The following is an 18707-nucleotide window of genomic DNA, read 5'->3' as shown; positions in this document are numbered from 1 at the left end:
CGAAATGTTTTCTTTTTTTCCCTTTCTTTCTTCCTGTTAGATTTTTTATTTGCCATGTGGTAACATTCATGTATGTTAATGTAAATCTGTGAAGCAGATCTTGTTTGGGGGGGGGGGGGGGGGGGTAGCGAGCAATGTAAGTTTTCATTCCAAGACGACCATCGTCACAAAGGCTGGTAGTTAGTTAATTTTCCTCTGAAACTTTTAACTGTTTCAAAATTTTCTGTGTTGTTTGAAGCAAGCCTTTCTTGGACTATAATTATGTAGCGATAAGACACAACCATACAGAAATATAATGTCTGTGGCATGACTAAATTGATATGAGTTTAGTTCCTTCAACTGCTGGAAGTTTGTAGCAAGATACTACAGCAGTCACAGCAGGGGAACGACTAGCATGCCAAACTGGACTGCCTCTGCCATCCCCTCCTCATTTGGCACCTCATTCGGCCACACCCTGCCCATCCTGAGCATTCATGCTCGAGCATGCCATGTCTGAACACTCCTGGGTGAGCAAAATCCCCAATCTGCAGACATCTGCTTTGGTGCCCTTTTCAACGGTAAAACCCCTCTGAGCTGGCAGGTTAAGTCATCTGAAAGGCTGCTGGGTGTCCCTTCTGCACCTGAACCTCTCACGGACTCTGATATTTAAACAGGTTTGACATGACGCGCTAAAACATGTCTACAGCGACCATCATATGAATCTGAATTACTTAAACATGTCTGGTGTTGCTCACATCTGCTAGGAATGGAGCTCCAAGAACACATTGATTGCGTCTGTGTTTGAATTGTGCAGGCCACCGCTTGACCAGGAACTTGTTGGTAAAGATTGAACTGACAGTGACACGCATAACCATACAGACTCCCATACATCTTCCATTACAGTGCCTGTTTTGAACACCTGCTCAAGGTGAGCCACTCAGTCCTCTATTTTTAAGGCATTACTCGAATGTGCTCGACCATGACCTCACATTCTCTTGGTCAACTTGTGAAGGTTTTTGTGTTCTGATTTGCTGTTTGATTCACTTGCTTAGCTCTTCTGGCTGCAGTGATAGCTATCTTCTTGGCTCCAGCCACTTCCAATTTAGCTTAACGTGTGTGTCTTTTTTTGTGCCAATTGCAGCTTGTTTTGCTTCTATATTTTCTACAGCTTTCCCCCAAGTTCACTAATTTCAGTGAAAATCCGTTTAGTAAAGTCTTCGAAATTTGCGTCAATTCTCTTTTCTGTCTCTTCCCATCTTTTATCTACTTCCTCTCTTTTTCTTTCCATTTCTCTAAGAAAAGCTAAAATAAGATCCTGTGGAAGTTCATATGCAGTACCATTAACTGGGGATACAACTCTGGATTTTCGTGTGTTATTATCCTAGCACCGACTGACTGACCAGTTTGGTTGTAACGGGTTCTCGATTGTTACAATGGCTTCAGTAGGTTCCCTACGGGGTAGCTCAGTGGAATCTGCATTATCCTCAATGGAGTGTGCTCTCCATTCATGATCAGTCTCAGAACAGTGGAACACAGTGGCATCTGGACCTGTCTGCTCCTTATTGTCGACCACCATCTCGTCATCCCGAAATGTTGCTGCCCCTGTCATTAAATTCCTCCATCATATGGTTAGAATTTGTATGGTTCGCGTCACCTAACAACCTCATCTTACTCCGTGTCAGCATTCAGAACTGAATGAGATTACCAAACCACACCAATAAGTTAGGGGGCAGAATCATCCCACCCATGAATGTGACTGTTCAACAGACAAATGCTGTCCTGTAGATTTACTCTTTAAATGGAACACAAAATTTATCAAGAATTGTACAAGGAACAATCATGTATGTTAATGGAAACCAAACTTGTAAATAATCCTCACTTGATAGAAGTTTCGGCAAGAATCTAGTACAAATGACACTGCATGGAATCTAGTGTGCTTCTGTATTTTGAGAAGTGGGAGCAAAAAGAACAAGTGAAATGTTTAATATCAATTAACAAGTGGGTATTCGGATGTTGTACAACAATCCCACCTAAGGAGGCAAAGTGGTTCTAAGAAAGCCACCACTGAGAAACCTCAGTTCTAATTTTGGGTAGCTGAAAAATCAACCAAAACCCTACTGTATGATGTAAGGTAGCTTGCTGATGACAGCTGCTAATTGTGGTTGGCCGTTACCTTGGAGAATGATTGAAGCAAAAAAAAAAAAAAAAAAAAAAAAAAAAAAAAAAAAAAAAAAAAAAAAAAAAAAAAACAACCCGCTAAGTGTTTGTTCCAGGGGCCAGACAGTTGAAACTGTGAACAAAATTATTTTGCTGCAAGGGCAACAGAGTACTCAGCCAATCGTCACCAATTATGGCCGTACAACAAATTTGTCTTAACTCTTACTACCATACTCTATCAACCTTGGCACCAGTACCATTCCTTCCCAACGGTTACTGCAAACGTGTGCTGATATAGGAGTCGAGCTGCCTACTGTAGCATCCGTCAGGACTTTGCGCGGGAAGCTTTTTGGTGGCAGGCCAACGGAATATGATAATTGGGTTGCAGCTTTGTGTGGTGTCTTTCTGTTGGGTATCCAGTGGAGTTTGGTGACCACTTCTCTGAAATGTCCCAGACAATAGCAAAGCCATGGTGCTGAGCTGGTGCATTTCAGCCCAAAACATGAGGATTTTGTAAGAAAACTGCCTCCAGCCATTGTAAAAGTAGTGAGTGTTCATTGCTCTGGCCCCTGAGATCCGATATCAAAAGAGAAAGCCGCCAGCACGGTGTCAGAGCTCGGTCTGCAATTCCCAGTGACCAGATGTCGCCCCTCCTGCTCCTCACAGCCCAAAAGTTCCCACGCATCTATGCGAAATGAACAGAATTACAATATGCATACATCCTACTCCCAGTCATATACATGCCAGTACATAGCATCCCATTACCTGCTTTGCACGACAGTGTACTACAGCTGCGAAATGACATTAATATACATGTGTACAAATTCAGATCTTAGAAATGCAAGAGAGGATGATTTGATGGCCCTAAATAAGTGTGTGAAGAGGCCAGAACACCTGCCACCGTGCTGAATGCAATGGCATACAGCCTCCAGTAGGACCTTGCCTCTCATTGTGGTGTTCAAACCAACCTTCTACTTGATGACACCTTTATGTTGTATTCTGAGTATGATAAAAGAAGAGTTGGAATGGTGTAAAACTTGAGAAAGTATGAAGCCTGTTAATGGAAGTCATAAGGACAAACAGGATAACAAGAAAATTAAAAGAAGTTATGGGACCATGAGAAGTGAGACAAATATGTATCTCTGTTAGCTCGCTGGACAAAATATTAGCCATCCCCTTAAAAGCCACCTCCTAAGAAAAACAAACTGGTCACTTCAGAACACTAAATGGTGTAGAACTGGAGTAAATTATGGCATTGTAGTAGTGTGAAAGTGCTATGCGATTTTATGGAATCAGTGCAGTAATGTGGATCTACATGGCAGAAAGGACCTGTTAGATTTGGGTGTGCCCCTGAACACACCATAAGTGAAGTTGCCCTTTCTATTGGTGTATCAACACATACTGTCCAGTGTGTGTACAAGGAATGGTGTACCATTCACAGCCATATGTTATGGTATAAGAACAGTGGTCATGAAAGGAGCCTAATGGACAAAGATCGAGCCCAGTGGACAAACATCGAGCCCAGTGGACAAGGATTGGACACACATGTCATAACTTGTAAATGATCCTAACAGACTGGAATTGGAGATGAGTGTCATGCCTTGTCAAACTCAATAGATTTAAAACCTGATAGGGCTTGTTGCTGTCAGTGAAAGCTGGTCCATCTCAACCAATTTCCGAGTGAACATTCCGAAGATAATTGCATGCAGTGGACATTTTGGGTCAGCAACCTAGGAAAATGGCATTACTCGTAGCAGCATGTAAAGCTGCTCATCTTCATGGGCCAAACGGTGGGTGGTAGCTGGTGAACTGTGTTGTTTGGTCCACTGTGTTAGGATTTTGCCTCTTTTTCAAACACTACAAAGCATCAAATGCACCAGCAGCCAAAGGAGGCATTTAGCCTGCAGTATGTGGAGGGTGTAATTCGGGCTGGAGATTTTTCTGTTGTATTTTTTAGATGTTTTTCATACTGTGACTTGGGCAATTATTCAGGATACCATGGGCTTGAACCAGGACGTTTATTCCAACATTCTCGGTGAGTACATTGTGGACAGTCGTGTCTTTCAAGATGACATCAGTGTTCATAGACTACGAGCATGAATTTCTGGTTTGACAAACATTCTTGCATTCTGTTGCACCTAGACTGAGTCATTAAATCAATCCTATAGAAAATCTTTGGGGCTATTTGGAACAGCAGCTGAAACATAGCAATTAATATCACCTCAATTTGGTAGCTCTGTGGGATGTAATCATCACTTAGTGGCTTTAGCTGTATCTAGTGTAGCTGTAAAAACTTGTCCACTCTCTTCAACGATTCAGGTTGTTGTCAAAGCTAGAGGTGGTGGTACATGATGTTAGCGTGGTGTCTCCTTGGGGGTGGTAAATTTTTTGTCCGGTGTGCTTATTTATGTGTGCATGCTCACATGCTTGTGTCCACACATAGGTGCATGGGCATGTAGTTGCATATGACTCTTAATACAAAAGTCTATAATCTTGAACAAGTACATCTATCTATCTGGCTTGGGTCATTGAGTAGTTAAAAAGGGAGGAGCAACTAAGGAAAATAAGACTGACTACCTTGTGGTAGCTTACTAAGAATAAAACTTGAAAATCTAGGGACACTGGAGAGGAAAGAAGAGGTCAGCTGGAGTGCACAAGTGTCTCACTCAGAAGTTTAGCCGGTGAAGCTTAGCTAGGGGATGGGTTACCATTTTCAGAATTTTGGACCACTGTTGCCATGAGCTGTCGTTCATTTAACTGGGTCTGTACCATTATGTTATACAATTACTTCTTTAATGTGACTTTATGCATTGATATGTGGCTGTCAGTTTATGCCTTTTTCATGTTGAACTACCTTTTAATTATAATAGTGCTACATTAATATAAGGCATAAGATTGTGTGTTTGCAAAATAGATACAGTAAAATATTTAAGGGGGTTAGGACGTCAAATGGGCCGACGTGGAGCAGGAGAGGCATCTCAGGACATTTTAATTTCCAGTGTCTATACTTTTACAGATAAATTCATAAAACTTTGTCAGCATCACCAGGAAGGATTCAGGATTCACACTCATTGCAGTGGAAGTTCGACAACATAACAAAATAAATTTTTTTTACGTGCGAAATTTTATCATTTTTTCACTTACTAATGGCTGCATTTGTTGCTGTTGGTACACTTTCCTTCATAAGTTAGAGAGCTTCTTCGATGAATTTTGCACAGCATACATACCATACTCGCAGGTGTATGAAACTCTAGAATTTCCTTAATTTATGAAAAAAAATGATTGAACTGTTATATTTTTAAACTTCATGTTTAGAAAAAAAACACAAATTTTATAGTTAATTACCTCCATTTTTACCACGGTTTTTAATAGATTTGGAAAATTCTAGAGTTTCATACACCTTTAAGTATGGTTTGTATGCTGTGGAAAATTCATTGAAGAATCTCTCTTACTTATGAAGAAATGTGTACCTATAGCAACAAATGCTGCCATTAGTAAGTGAAAAAAATGATGAAATTTCACACATAAAAAAAATTACTTTATTATGTTTTAGAACTTCCACTGCTATGAGTGTAAATTCTGAATCCTTGCTGGTCATGCTGACTAATTTTTATTGAATTTATTTGTAAAAGTATAGACAGTGGAAATTGAAATGTCCTGTGGTGTCTCTCCTGCTCCAAGTCGGCCCGTTTGATGTCCTACCCCCCTTAAGGACCTCAGAGCAGGAATGCATTCTATCAGCAGCGTATGATGAAAACAGAAGAGCTGTAATTTGTTATTTGTGTTATTACCATCCTTAACTAATCATTCAAATTTTAAACACACAAGGTGTTATCAATAATTTTTAATTTTGCGAACTTTATAAATCCGATTTTCAATTTTTTTTATCTTGTTGGTACATGCGATGTATGTTTGCACGTTTTCGACTATTTTGAATATTTCGCTTACTGTTGACAGCTGAAAAGGTTAAACGTGCTTTCAAGTGCTCATCAAATTTTTACTTTCCAAACTCATGGATCACAGGATTTGAATTAAATTTTATTTGCAAAATGGAGTAAAGTGCAGCACCGCATTTGAAACATTGATCATGAATTTTGGTGAATCTACTACCAGTAAGACAAGAGTTTACGAGTCCTACAAACATTTCAAAGAGGTCCGAGAAGACGTTGAAGGTGATGACCTGGAGGCCCTAGCACATCAATCAACATGGAAGAAGTAAAGAAAAAGGTTCTGGAAAATCGCCGAATCAGCATCAGAGAGGTTGCTGATGTTGTTGGTGTATCCTTTGGCTGATGCCCAGCAATTTTTTCAGATGTTTTGGGCATGAAATGTGTAGCAGCAAAGTTTGTTCCAAAACTGTTGAATTTGGACCAGAAACGATGTCACATAGACACCACCCAGAAATTGCTGAATGAAGTCGACAACAATCCAGAACTTATAAAGGTTATAATTGGTGGCAAAACGTGGGTATATAGGTATGACATTGATGCCAATGCCCATTCCGAATGGAAACCACCTGAAGAGCCAGGACTGTAAGTTGGGACATAAATTTTCTGTATGCTTTATCATCTGCTGGACAGTTTGACTAAAACGAATTTTTAATCCTCATTATTGTTGCAATTTTTCCCTGTTTTATGGAAACCATTCTACTTGAGCAGAACACAGATTCAACCATTTTAGACTCCTTTGTTTTTAAACTGGAGAGATAGAAAACATGTTGATCAGAAAGTGGCAGAAAAAAATGCTGATAATTTATATTTCGCAGATCATTACATTATTTAATAATCCATCTATTTGTGTATGTTGCTATTAATTTCTAGATAATTGGAGCAATGAATTTGAAAGATGGTGTCCATCTTTACGTGTTGCTGTGTATTATGGACATCCTGATGAAAGAAGACTAATGCGTGTTAAGTGGATCAAGGGTGGCATGGATGACGTTGATGTTGTAATAACAACGTAAGCATGTAATAGTTGGTGCTTTCATTATTCTACCATCTTGACAAAATAGAATAACATTTAAATCATTAAATGAGGTCATGATGATGGTTCTATCTAAATACTATGCTGTCAGTAATATATTTGTTATTTTCATAGGTATACAGTCCTAAACAGTTCACCTGAAGAGAAAAAACTGTTCCGAGTGTTAGAAGTAAACTATGTCATACTAGATGAAGGTCACATGTTAAAAAATATGACAACTCAGCGATTTGAAACACTGATGAGGATAAATGTAAGTTTACAGTTTAATTTTCAGCATGTAATGGAGTTACTGTTTTATTTTAAATCAATATTGTTTTATATTTTTTTGTTTTTTAATGCAGTTATAATTATAAATAATATTTTATGTGTTGTCTTTTTTTTCATGAAAGGCGAGGAGAAGAGTATTGTTGACTGGCACCCCAGTGCAAAATAATTTAGTGGAACTTATGTCGCTGTTAACATTTTTAATGCCAAATATGTTTGCTGGAAGAAAAGAGGATTTAAAAAAGATATTTTCAAAAGGGCAGGTCTGTACTTGTTCAGTGATAAAGGTTTTTTTAAAGGTTTATCTTTGTGCAAACACTTTCTATAAATATCCAAAGATATTTCTTAATTGGAAAAATCTTTATTGTATAAGCAAACAATAATATGAATGAATGAAGTTGCTTCTTTGAATGAAAACATTTTAATGAATATACTTTGCTTTTCCGGATCATATCTACATTACATAGCTTGCTTTGGTGAAAACTGAAGTGTGTGATGTGGAAAACCTCTTGAAAAAGCAAACATTATAAATTACATGACTGTTGCAGTAAACCATGTTTATTGTTGGTGATATAATATACACATTATTGTTTTCTTTTTTATATACCACAAAAATGGAACAGTTTATGATTATGAAACATACTGTTAAGATATTTTTGAACTCATTCAGATATGGAAAATTATGTTTAACGTAACTATACTGTTGAATTCTGCCCCAAAGTAAAGGCATGGGAGATAAAGAATCACAAGAAACTGATGAAATTTGTAATGGAGTGCTTGTGATTTGAAAGTCATATATTATTTGTGCTGCTGAAATGCCAGAAAGCATTTATTTTTGTTATCATATGACAGAAACGCCAGGAAACTAAAATTTTGCTGTGAAGATAGACAAATATTGGTAATAGCAATCCACCTACTGTGACTTCAATGTCGGAAAATAACAATGAGTTTCCTTTCTTTATACATTGGTTCATTTTCATTACAATACATTTCTTATACTGAGTCATCATCTAGAAGGTTTTACCCATAAATCTGTTCTTCTCAACACAAAAACTTTCTGTGGCACATGAATCAAAATAAATTCATAATTGCTGAATTGTATTTATACTGAACACTGTTAGTTTATCAAACCTATTTGTGTATGCATTGTTTCAGAATCTATATAATTTCAAAGAACCTACTGTAATTGTAATATATAACAAAAAAATTACATGGGTATTATGAGGATGAAACTTTGAGATAGATTTTAGATTTTTTTTTTTTTTTTTTTTTTTTTTTTTTTTTTTTTTTTTTTTTTTTTTGTGGGGGGGGGGGGGGGGACGGATGTTCATCAAGTATTGTGCATATCCATATTCTTGTGCAGAGAATCGAACATAATTTTATTTTGGAAGTCTCTTTCATTTCTTTACAGAAACAAGCTGCAGAAAATGAAAAGAAAGACCAGCAACCACAATTTGAGCAACAACAGATTGCACAAGCACGAAGAATCATGAAACCATTTCTACTGAGGCGACTGAAATCTGAGGTATTGAAAGACCTCCCCAAAAAGACTGAATCTCTCGTGATGTGTCCCATGAATAAAAACCAGAAAATTATGTATGATAACCTGGTTAAAGCCTTCTCAAAAGCCGCAACAGAGACTGATTTATCGGAGGTAATGTCGAATGATAGTAGTTTCAGTAAAATATTTAGCATATTCCTGAAACACATGTTAAAATTTTAAACGCTTTTTTGTGATTAAAAGTTGGCATTAAAAAAGTGGAGAAATTTCATTTCAGAAAAGTATAATAAGATTGTGAATTTGCTCAGTGTCCAAGTCTGTGCATACAATTAGGGTGTATATGCCCTGGGATGACTGGGAAAAACTTGGAAGTTTTTTCATTCTGGAGAAATCAGGAAAAACCTGGTAATTTTTTAGACTTCTGGGAGTTTATCATTATTTTAGTTTTCAGGTATTTTTTTATTATCTTTTTAAAATTTTGATTGGTACAAGCCGATAACTCTAAAAAAGAATTTCACTTTAATCCGCTACTGCAGAATAATACTGCATCAATAAAATATAAGTGAGAGAACAACACCAAAATAAAACTTTAGTTGTAAATAAAATGCACCATTTACAACAACAAAACACAGTACATACACAAACATTTGCCGACAGCACAGGATGTCAAAGATTGTGCAATACTTTGTAACAACAAACTGCTTTTAATGCATTTTTCTAGTTGGCCTCATTTCGATGAACACACATCACAACTGTTTAAATTTGTTACCAGTCATGGAAACTATTGTGAATGGTAGTTTGAAGAGCGTTACTTTGAAACTAAATTTCGGTTTATACCAGATGAATTATGTTAAATGTGAGAATGTGCTGTGAATTTCTTAGATCATGGAGCTGTTTGATATATCTTAAAGGTAACACATGCTAAAAAAGACCAAGTTCCAAAGTTAGTTCTTTATATTTATTTTGGTTCTTTCATATTTTACAAATTAGGGACTTTTGATGACAAAAAGTATAATTATTCTTAAAAAGAAGAAGAAGAAGTGAAATGTGTTCTGAAGCTGTGGTGCAAGTAGTTGGCTTTTCGATGGAAAAGTAGAAGTGCTAGACGGAACATGTGTTCAGCCAGGTAATTCATGAAATGTTCATGGGTGCTTGTCAGAAATATTCAGCTCCTGCAATTTAAGCTGTGTTCTTAGGACCCTGCCTAATTCACTCTCAGAAAAAAAAGTTTTAGTGACCAATATTATAGGTGAATGCTTAGTTTCCTGTTATGTGTTAGTGCTACTTAACAATGATGTTCCTATTGGCTGACTACATCACGTGTTCTACACTCTGAATATCTGCTGTCATTGGCTAGTGAGATTATGTGACATGAGCTATGATTGGCGGACAAAAGTGCATCACGGTCTCAATTTCAGTGCTTTAGAAGCTACCGTGCTTTATTTGGTGGAATTCCTGTTTATACTTTCATAATGCAAAAATTTGCAGTGTAAACGTTGCCGTGCATCAAAGATCTTTCCAGAATGCATCGTTTTTAGTAGGTTTCCTTTTGAAGTGCTGGGAAATGCATAAAATCTTCACTGTTCAAAGGTTTGTTAATTTTTACAGCTCCGAGGCAAAGTATATTATCACATAAAATGGCAAAAACGTTCTTTCACCAGGATATAGTGTATTTTCACGTGGGGAAAAAATGTATTTTTAACTGAAAGATCTGTGAAAAAGATTTTTTTTTTCTTGTCCACAACATGTACACCCTGATAATTTTTATTAAGTATGTGTTTTAGTATATAGTTCAGTAAATGCTGTTGTATGTTGATGGTTGCACAATAGTTAAATCCTTGTGCAATAAATGTTGATATTAGAGCACAATGTAATCAACTATGGGATGCTATTGAAATAGTATAACAACTAAGATTGTGTGATGCTGAAGTTTATGATAACCAAATGAATTGATTTATTGTCTTAAGCAGGATGGATACACAGACCACATCTCTCAATATAGTCTGTAATTCTTTTAGTACTGAATCAATGTGCGCTGATCTGAGAGTTCAGGTTTGGTTTGTCTCAAAAAAATAGTCATAACTGAATTACTTTGTTCATAAGCTACATTTATTCCATTTGATGTATTCATAGTCTTTTATGCAATGTGTGCTGCAGTGGACCAAATAAATGTGTAATTATGTGGACATTGCTTCAGCTGGAGGAACAGATCATCATCTTGACAGTACTTCAGTATAATAAATTTTCACAACCATTTCTTACAGTTGAATATTTGCAAATAGAACACTGTACAAGAATTCTGATTTGCTTAAATCTTCTTTTCCAGATAGTTGTTCTTTGGCAGCTCATATTATTGCTCCTCTGATTGCTATCTATTTCCCAAAACTGAGCATTTCTTTAATTTTCCCTAAATTGGCCTTACATCATGATGTAAATAAGATTTTAATTCCTTATATGAATATTTCTTAGCTCCTCATCTTAAAATCCGGTCTGATGACTCAGAATGAAGTGATCCAGTATGTGATAGAATCATATGTAAAAATCCCCTTAAGTTTCCTGACTGGAGGAATGTATTCTCTGAATGGCATAGAGAGTAGGCAAACGATGCTACTAATGTAGTTGTCTTCTGCCATATATTCTCTTTGCTCATTTGTGATGTGTAAATGTTGATGCAGAAATATGCATCTTGCGTAATATGTCTTGCGGTACCAAGTGCGGCATAGTGGATAAGTGCCAGTTTACAAATATAATGGTATTGGGTTCAGTACTGAGTTCATCCTAAGATGTTTTTTGGCACTTACCTTTCTTTCACCTGTAGCAACAGTTTGATAATGTGAAATGTTACAAGTTGCACCATGGTTGGGATATCATGTTATACTTCTTGAACACTGTAACTGGTTTAGTCAGTTTGAAGGATGGAGGAAAACAAGGGCATGCCATCTCCAATAGGACTATGCCTAGTCAGGCACAGCAGTTATCAAACTAACATGTGGCTTGCAACAGCATTAATTGCCTAGGATACCAACAGAATATGAGCATGAGAGAGAGAACACATTGTGTTACAAATTTTGTGCTCTATGGCCTTAATAGGTCTGCTTGAATGAATGTAATGCAGTACACTTCCCAGTAAATGCTTGGAATTTGTGTCTGGGGCAATATGAATCCTTGACTAGTTCTCATTAACTAGTGAAAGTTGTAGATGACATTAGCTAACAGTGCGTGTAGCATAATAGTTGCAGATATTCATATGCTTAGACAGGAAACTTTAAGCTGAGGAAGTGAGTCGTAGTTGCTTAAATTATGAATAGGAATAACTTGTTTATAAGAACATTTTTTTCAAGTTGAAGTTATGACTAGTATTGTCCATTTTCTGTTTTGGAAGTAGCAGTTCAATGAGGTAAAGGCCATAGAAATATGCATACACCCCTTTTGTCTACATCTACATCCTTATACACACTTAACTGCCTGGCAGAGGGTTCATCGAACCATTTTCATACTACTTCTCTACCATTCCACCCTCGAACGGCACATGGGATAAAGGAACACCTAAACCTTTCCGTTTGAGCTCTGATTTCTCTTATTTATTATGATGGTCATTTCTCCCTACATAGGAGGGCGTCAACAAAATATTTTCGCATTTGGAAGAGGAAGTTGGTGATTGAAATTTCGTAAATAGATCTTGCTGCAAAGAAAATTGCCTTTGTTGCAGTGACTACCACCCCAACTCGCGTATCATATCATGGTCACTCTCACCCCTATTGCATGATAACACGAAACGAGCTGCCCTTCTTTGCACTTTTTCGATGTCCTCCATCAATCTCACCTGTAAGGATCCCACACTGCACAACAATATTCCAGCAGAGTATGCAAAAGTGTAATGTAGGCTGTCTCTTTAGAGGGTTTGTTGCATCTTGTAAGTGTTCTGCCAACATAGCATAGTCTTTGTTTCACCCCCCCCCCCCCCCCCACAATATTATCTATGTGGTCTTTCCAATTTAAGTTGCTTGTAATTGTAATTCCTAGATATTTAGTCGAAGTGACAGCCCGTAGATTTGTTCGATTTATCGTCCACCCAAAATTTATCGGATTTTTTAGTACCCATGTGGATGACCTCACACTTCTTTTAGGTCAGTGCTAATTGCCACTTTTCGCACCATACAGATATTCTCTCTAGAGCATTTTGTGATTGGAATTGATCATCTGATGATTTTACTAGACGGTAAGTTACGGCGTCATCTGCATACAATCGAAGGGGGCTGCTCAGATTATCACCTAGATCTTTTATATAAATCAGGAGCAGCAGAGGGCCTACACGGAATGCCAGCTATCACTTCTGTTCTACTCAATGATTTACCATCTACCATCTGTCACTATGAACTGCGACCTCTCTGAGAGGAAATCACGAATCCAGTCACACAACTGAGATGATACTCCATATGCAAGCAATTTGCTTAATAGTCGCTTTTGAGGAACTGTATCAAAAGCCTTCTGGAAATCAAGGAATATTGAATCGATCTGAGATCCCTTGTTGGCAGAACTCATTACTTCATGGGAATAAAGAGCTAGCTGTGTTGCACAAGAACAATATTTTCTGAATCCGTGTTGGGTATGTATCAATAAGTCATTTTCTTCAAGGTGATTCATAATGTTTGAGTACATTATATGCTCCAAAATCCTACTGCAAGTGATATGGGTCTGTAATTCAATGGGTTACTCCTATTTCCTTTCTTGAATATTGGTGTGACCTGGGCTACTTTCCAGTCTTTAGGAACAGACCTTTCATCAAGTGAGCAGTTGTATATGATTGCTAAGAAAGGTGCTATTGTGTCTGCATACTCTGAAAGGAACTTGATTGGTATACCATCTGGACTGGAAGACTTGCCTTTCTTAAGTGATTTGAGTTGTTTGGCGACACCTAAGTTATCTACTTTTGTGTCACTAATGCTAACAGCTCTTATGGTTTCGAATTCTGCAATATTTACTTTGCCTTCTTTCGTGAAGGAATTATGGAAAACTGTATTTAATAACTTCACTTTATTGGCACCATCATCTGTAGCATTTCCATCGTTATCGTGCAGTGATGGTATTGACTGTTTTTTGGCACTGGTGTACTTTACATATGACCAGAATCTCTTTGGGTTTTCTACTATATTTTTAGACAATGTTTAATTGTGGAAACTATTAGTCATCTCGCATTGACATCTGCACTAAATTTTGCGCTTCTGTGAAACTTAGCCTGTCTTGGGGATTTTGCGTTCTTCTGAATTTGGCATGCTTTTTTCGTTGCTTCTGCAACAGTGTTCTGACGTGTTTTGTGTACCATGGTGGTTCAGTCCCTGTTACTGTCATTACTGTATCTTTGAGCCATATCTGGTCTACACTCACATAATTAGCTTGGAAGGAAAGGAGACTCTCTCTTAGGAAGGCATTAAGCAGAATTTTTATCTGCTGTTTTAAATAGATATATTTTGCGTTTATTTTTTAGTGGTTTTGGTTGATATGGTTTTGAGCCCGCTACAATGACCTTGTGTTCAGTAATCCCTGTATCCATCATGACGCTCTCTGTTAGATCAGGATTATTTGTGGCTAAGAGGTCAAGTGTGTTTTTGCAAGCATTTACAATTTGTGTGGGCTCATGAACTAATTGTTCAAAGTAATTCTCAGAGAAAGCATTCAGTACAATTTCGGAAGATGTTTTCTGTCTACCACCAGCTTTGAACATGTATTTTTGCCAACAAATCGAGAGTAGATTGAAGTCTCCACCAATTATAACTGTATGAGTGGGGTACTTATTTGTAATGAGATTAAAGTTTTCTTTGTACCGTTCAACTATTATATCATCTGAGTCGGGGTGTTGGTAGAAGTAGCCAATTATTAATTTGGTACGGCTGTTGAGTATAACCCCTACCCATAGTAATTCACAGGAACTATCTATTTCAACTACACTACAAGATAAACTACTACCAACAGACACAAACACACCACCATCTACTTTATTTAATCAATCCTTTCTGAATACGGTTTGCGCCTCTGCAAAAATTTCGGCAGAATTTATCTCCGGCTTTAGCCAGCTTTCTGTTCCTATAATGATTTCAGCTTCAGTACTTTCCATCAGTGCTTGAAGCTCTGGTACTTTTGTTCTGCATTATTTCTTCCTGCTCCTAATCTTCTAAGATTTTTTTGTTGCAGATTATTTCATTTAGATCATTACTGTTCAAGATAATATCTTTCCCACATTTTGAGTAAAAGTATTTTTTTATTCAGCTCCAGGAATCAAAAACATCCCTAGAGGATGTATTTTCCATTCATACTTTAAAGATTTCAGTTTGGTATCTCTCTTTTATATGTCATTATTCTAAAATAACCTAAACCCTTTTGCAGTCAGCCAATTTTGAGCATTGGTTACTAAAAATGTCTAAATTTTTACACTGTCATGCAGTGTTCTATTTAAATTGTCATACATCATGCTGCATTCAATCTTTTTTTTATTTTTTTAAATGAAATAATATCACTTACCCACAAAAGAATGTAGCCAAAAACTATTGAAATAAATAAATTTGAAATGTTAACTTAAAGAAGAATATGATGTAAACAATATTAAATTACAATAATGCACAAAAAATGTGATGTTGGAAGATACATAAACAAGTGTCATGAAGGGTGATGTCGGGAAACAAACAATGCAGTAACAGAGTTATCAATCATCAATATTTCTCTGCAACAATGTTCAAAAGTTGATAACTATTGACGTATGCATAAACTGAAACACTGAGAATTAATTTTGGGAACTGCAGGTAGGAACATCAACAAGCAGGAAAAGACAGATTGCTACTTACCGTAAAGAGGACATGTCAAGTTGCAGTCAGGGACAGTTAAAACACCGTCACATCAGCTTTCGACCACAGTCTTTATCAGTAAACACACACACACACACACACACACACACACACACACACACACACACACACACACAACCACCAACTGCATTTCGGCAGGTGTTGGAATTGGCGGTCGTGTGTGTGTGTGTGTGTGTGTGTGTGTGAGAGAGAGAGAGAGAGAGAGAGAGAGAGAGAATGGTGTGTGTCTGTGTCTCTTTTATGGACAAAGGCTGTGGCCAGAAGCTAATGTGAGTCTCTTTTAATTGTGCCTGCCTGCAACTTGACATGTCATCTTTAGGGTAAGTAGCAAGACTGATAGGCATGATTTTCTGTATGTAGATCTGTAGTGTAGGGGTACAATGTGTTAATTACTAATTAGGATTTATTTTGTGTGACATGACAAATTGTGTCCTTAAACTGCAAAAAGCATTATAGTCATTTAATGAACAGCACAGCAACCTCAGCAATGGCCCCCTTTCGTCTCCACTCAGCACAACCTTACACCTCCCTACTTTTGTCATCTGTGGTTCACCAAAACCACCTAATGCCTTAAGGCATTCTTCAAAATGAACAGTCAGTTTTGTTCCTCATTATTTCCCAATCTGAGCATGTGTTCCACCTCAACTGACCTTGTCTTCAAAGGGACTTTTAACTCTTTAAAAATTAGACCCATCATACGATGTACTAAGGAGTGTGTGCCCTCGCTACACCAGGCCTGTCATATGATGGACCAATGAAAGTATCCCCTCACTATGAGGCCCATCACTGTGAAACAAAGGCAAAGTTTTTAAACTATTTTTTATTATTAATGTAGAATTATAAACCCAGTCAAATGATTACAGTTCAGTCTTCGCTTTTATTTCTTCATTTTCTGTAGGGACTCAACCCTTCATCACATAATGTGGAAAAACATTTTTTATTGTTAAGTGTAGCTGGATATTGCTTTTAAGAATGAAAATTTAGTAACATTAATTCTATATTTCATGTCAAAAATAGTAACATGCAATAATTTATAAGCTGAAAATATGACAGTCAACCTGTATACTTCTAATGTAGTCTACGTCAGTCCAATGTACAGGTCAAAATGAAGAAAGGAAAATATATATTTCATTTTACAAGCTAGCTGGTGTTGGAGTTAAACCCAAATCTTCCATACTAGATTTGTTGCTGTGTTTCTGGGTAATGTAGTTAGAATCATCCACAAAAATAGATACCCTGAATTTTTGCAGGGATTACTCCATCCTTGTTTAATGTTTGTTTTTATTGTATCTGATTCACAAAGACAATCCATATTTTCTTTTGCTGTATTCTATTCGGAAGTCACAGAAATTACTGGTTGAAATAATGGAAAACCAGTTGTGCATATTCTGTCATCTGAGTAGCAGCTGCTGTTTTAATAGTTGCTCAGTAGTAACTTCATGCCCAGTGGTAGTCTTATTGGTGCCAACTTTGTGTGGCGTTTGGAGGGAATATATTGACAGTGCCAGTAGTTAAAATGTGTTGGTCAGATTGAGGATGCAGTGTTTGCCAAGATGAGTAGTTGTTGCACAATAGTGCACTACAGTATACACATCAGTCCTCATTAAATGAATGTGGCATTTTTTAAAAATGTATTAGGATGTATGAATATTAAATGAATGTGCCCCCCCTCCCCTCTCCCCTATGAATGTGTTTGAACACCAGTGCAAAATGATGTATCAAGATGTCAAAAGAAGCAGTAGTGTGTAACCTTTGATATTGTGTAACTGCAAATATAAATACAGAAACAATAAATTTTAATTGTCATGTGCTATATATTCATATTCCTCCATCATAGTTCAGATCACCATGCCTTGGTGGCTTTAAAAGTTTAATGGGATGTGTATATTATATGAAACAATTTTTCTGTTGTTCATTTTGTCGCAACCAATATAGAATGTGTGTATAAAATATAAATTTGTGTTTGTTCTAGGGCAATGAGGGGGACGGTCTGAGTGGAATAGGTATGACAATGGATCTGCGTAAAATGGCAAATCACCCTCTGTTGTTACGGTATAATTACACTGACGAACAGCTGAAAAGTAGTGCTGCATATCTTGCCCGTAACCCATCATATAAAGGGGATAAGGAAGATGTCATCTTTGAAGACCTAGCATGTATGTCGGATTTCCAATTGCATCAGTTGTTCATAGAGTTCAAGGTAAGTTTATCCTAGTAATATTTTAATAAAAATATTTTCTTATTCCTAATAGTTTTTATTTGCAATGTTGGACAACGTTCTAGGTGCTTGTGTTATTGAGCTTTCTTTCTAAATTCCAACTTCAGGAGGTGCACAAGAAATCTTAGTGCCTAACCTGTCCCAAGAATTCTGTTATATTAAAGTATAAATTAGAAAAATTCCATCACGTCAGATATGGTGGTTCCTCTTTTTCAATTGTTCAAATGACACACATTCACAAAAAGCAAGTGATTAAGAATTGTCTAATTTGGTAGTGGACCAGATGGAAATGTGCCAGTAATCTTGTAAGTAGTGGTGTGAGTGTGGAAGATCACACCTTCTGCCATCTGCCATGGCATTTAACAGTGTCTGTGAACAACTGATCTGGAAGCTACAGGATAGAAAGCATGAGGGGAGATCAAACCCTCCATTGCACCTGAAACTCAAGAAACATTATCATATCATATATATATATATAACATAAGAGTTTGCATTTGCACATTTGGCAGACACACTCTTATTATGCAGAATTTCTTGATTTGCATATGGATTTCTGTTACCCTTAGTTTTTATGGAAATGGAAATGAAGTCCCATGCTCCTTGACAGCTTTTGACCAATGTATACTGCCAATAATAATTTATGGCTGTGTGACATGGGCATTAAATGAACTCATTGGTACAAAACTAACAGTAACATAAAGAGGAATGGAAAGACTCATGTTGGGCTACACAAAGGAAGACGGAAAGA

The 18707-nt window shown here is 37.0% G+C and overlaps 1 protein-coding gene across 3 annotated transcripts in view; it reads left to right on the top strand.

The window, feature by feature from the left end:
- Positions 1-18707, top strand: part of LOC126177843 (SWI/SNF-related matrix-associated actin-dependent regulator of chromatin subfamily A containing DEAD/H box 1 homolog) — a 184239-nt gene that overhangs the window by 126432 nt on the left and 39100 nt on the right. For all 3 annotated transcript variants that reach the window (XM_049924487.1, XM_049924488.1, XM_049924486.1), the window contains exons 9-13: positions 6957-7095; positions 7234-7369; positions 7509-7646; positions 8795-9037; positions 17714-17941. In XM_049924487.1, the coding sequence (XP_049780444.1) occupies positions 6957-7095; positions 7234-7369; positions 7509-7646; positions 8795-9037; positions 17714-17941 (884 nt within the window). The remainder of the gene's footprint in view (positions 1-6956; positions 7096-7233; positions 7370-7508; positions 7647-8794; positions 9038-17713; positions 17942-18707) is intronic.

Source organism: Schistocerca cancellata, chromosome 1 (genome assembly GCF_023864275.1).
Source record: "Schistocerca cancellata isolate TAMUIC-IGC-003103 chromosome 1, iqSchCanc2.1, whole genome shotgun sequence".
NCBI classification, from domain to species: domain Eukaryota; kingdom Metazoa; phylum Arthropoda; class Insecta; order Orthoptera; family Acrididae; genus Schistocerca; species Schistocerca cancellata.
Note: the sequence above shows the minus strand (reverse complement) of the source record. Positions and strands in the feature narration are given on the sequence as shown.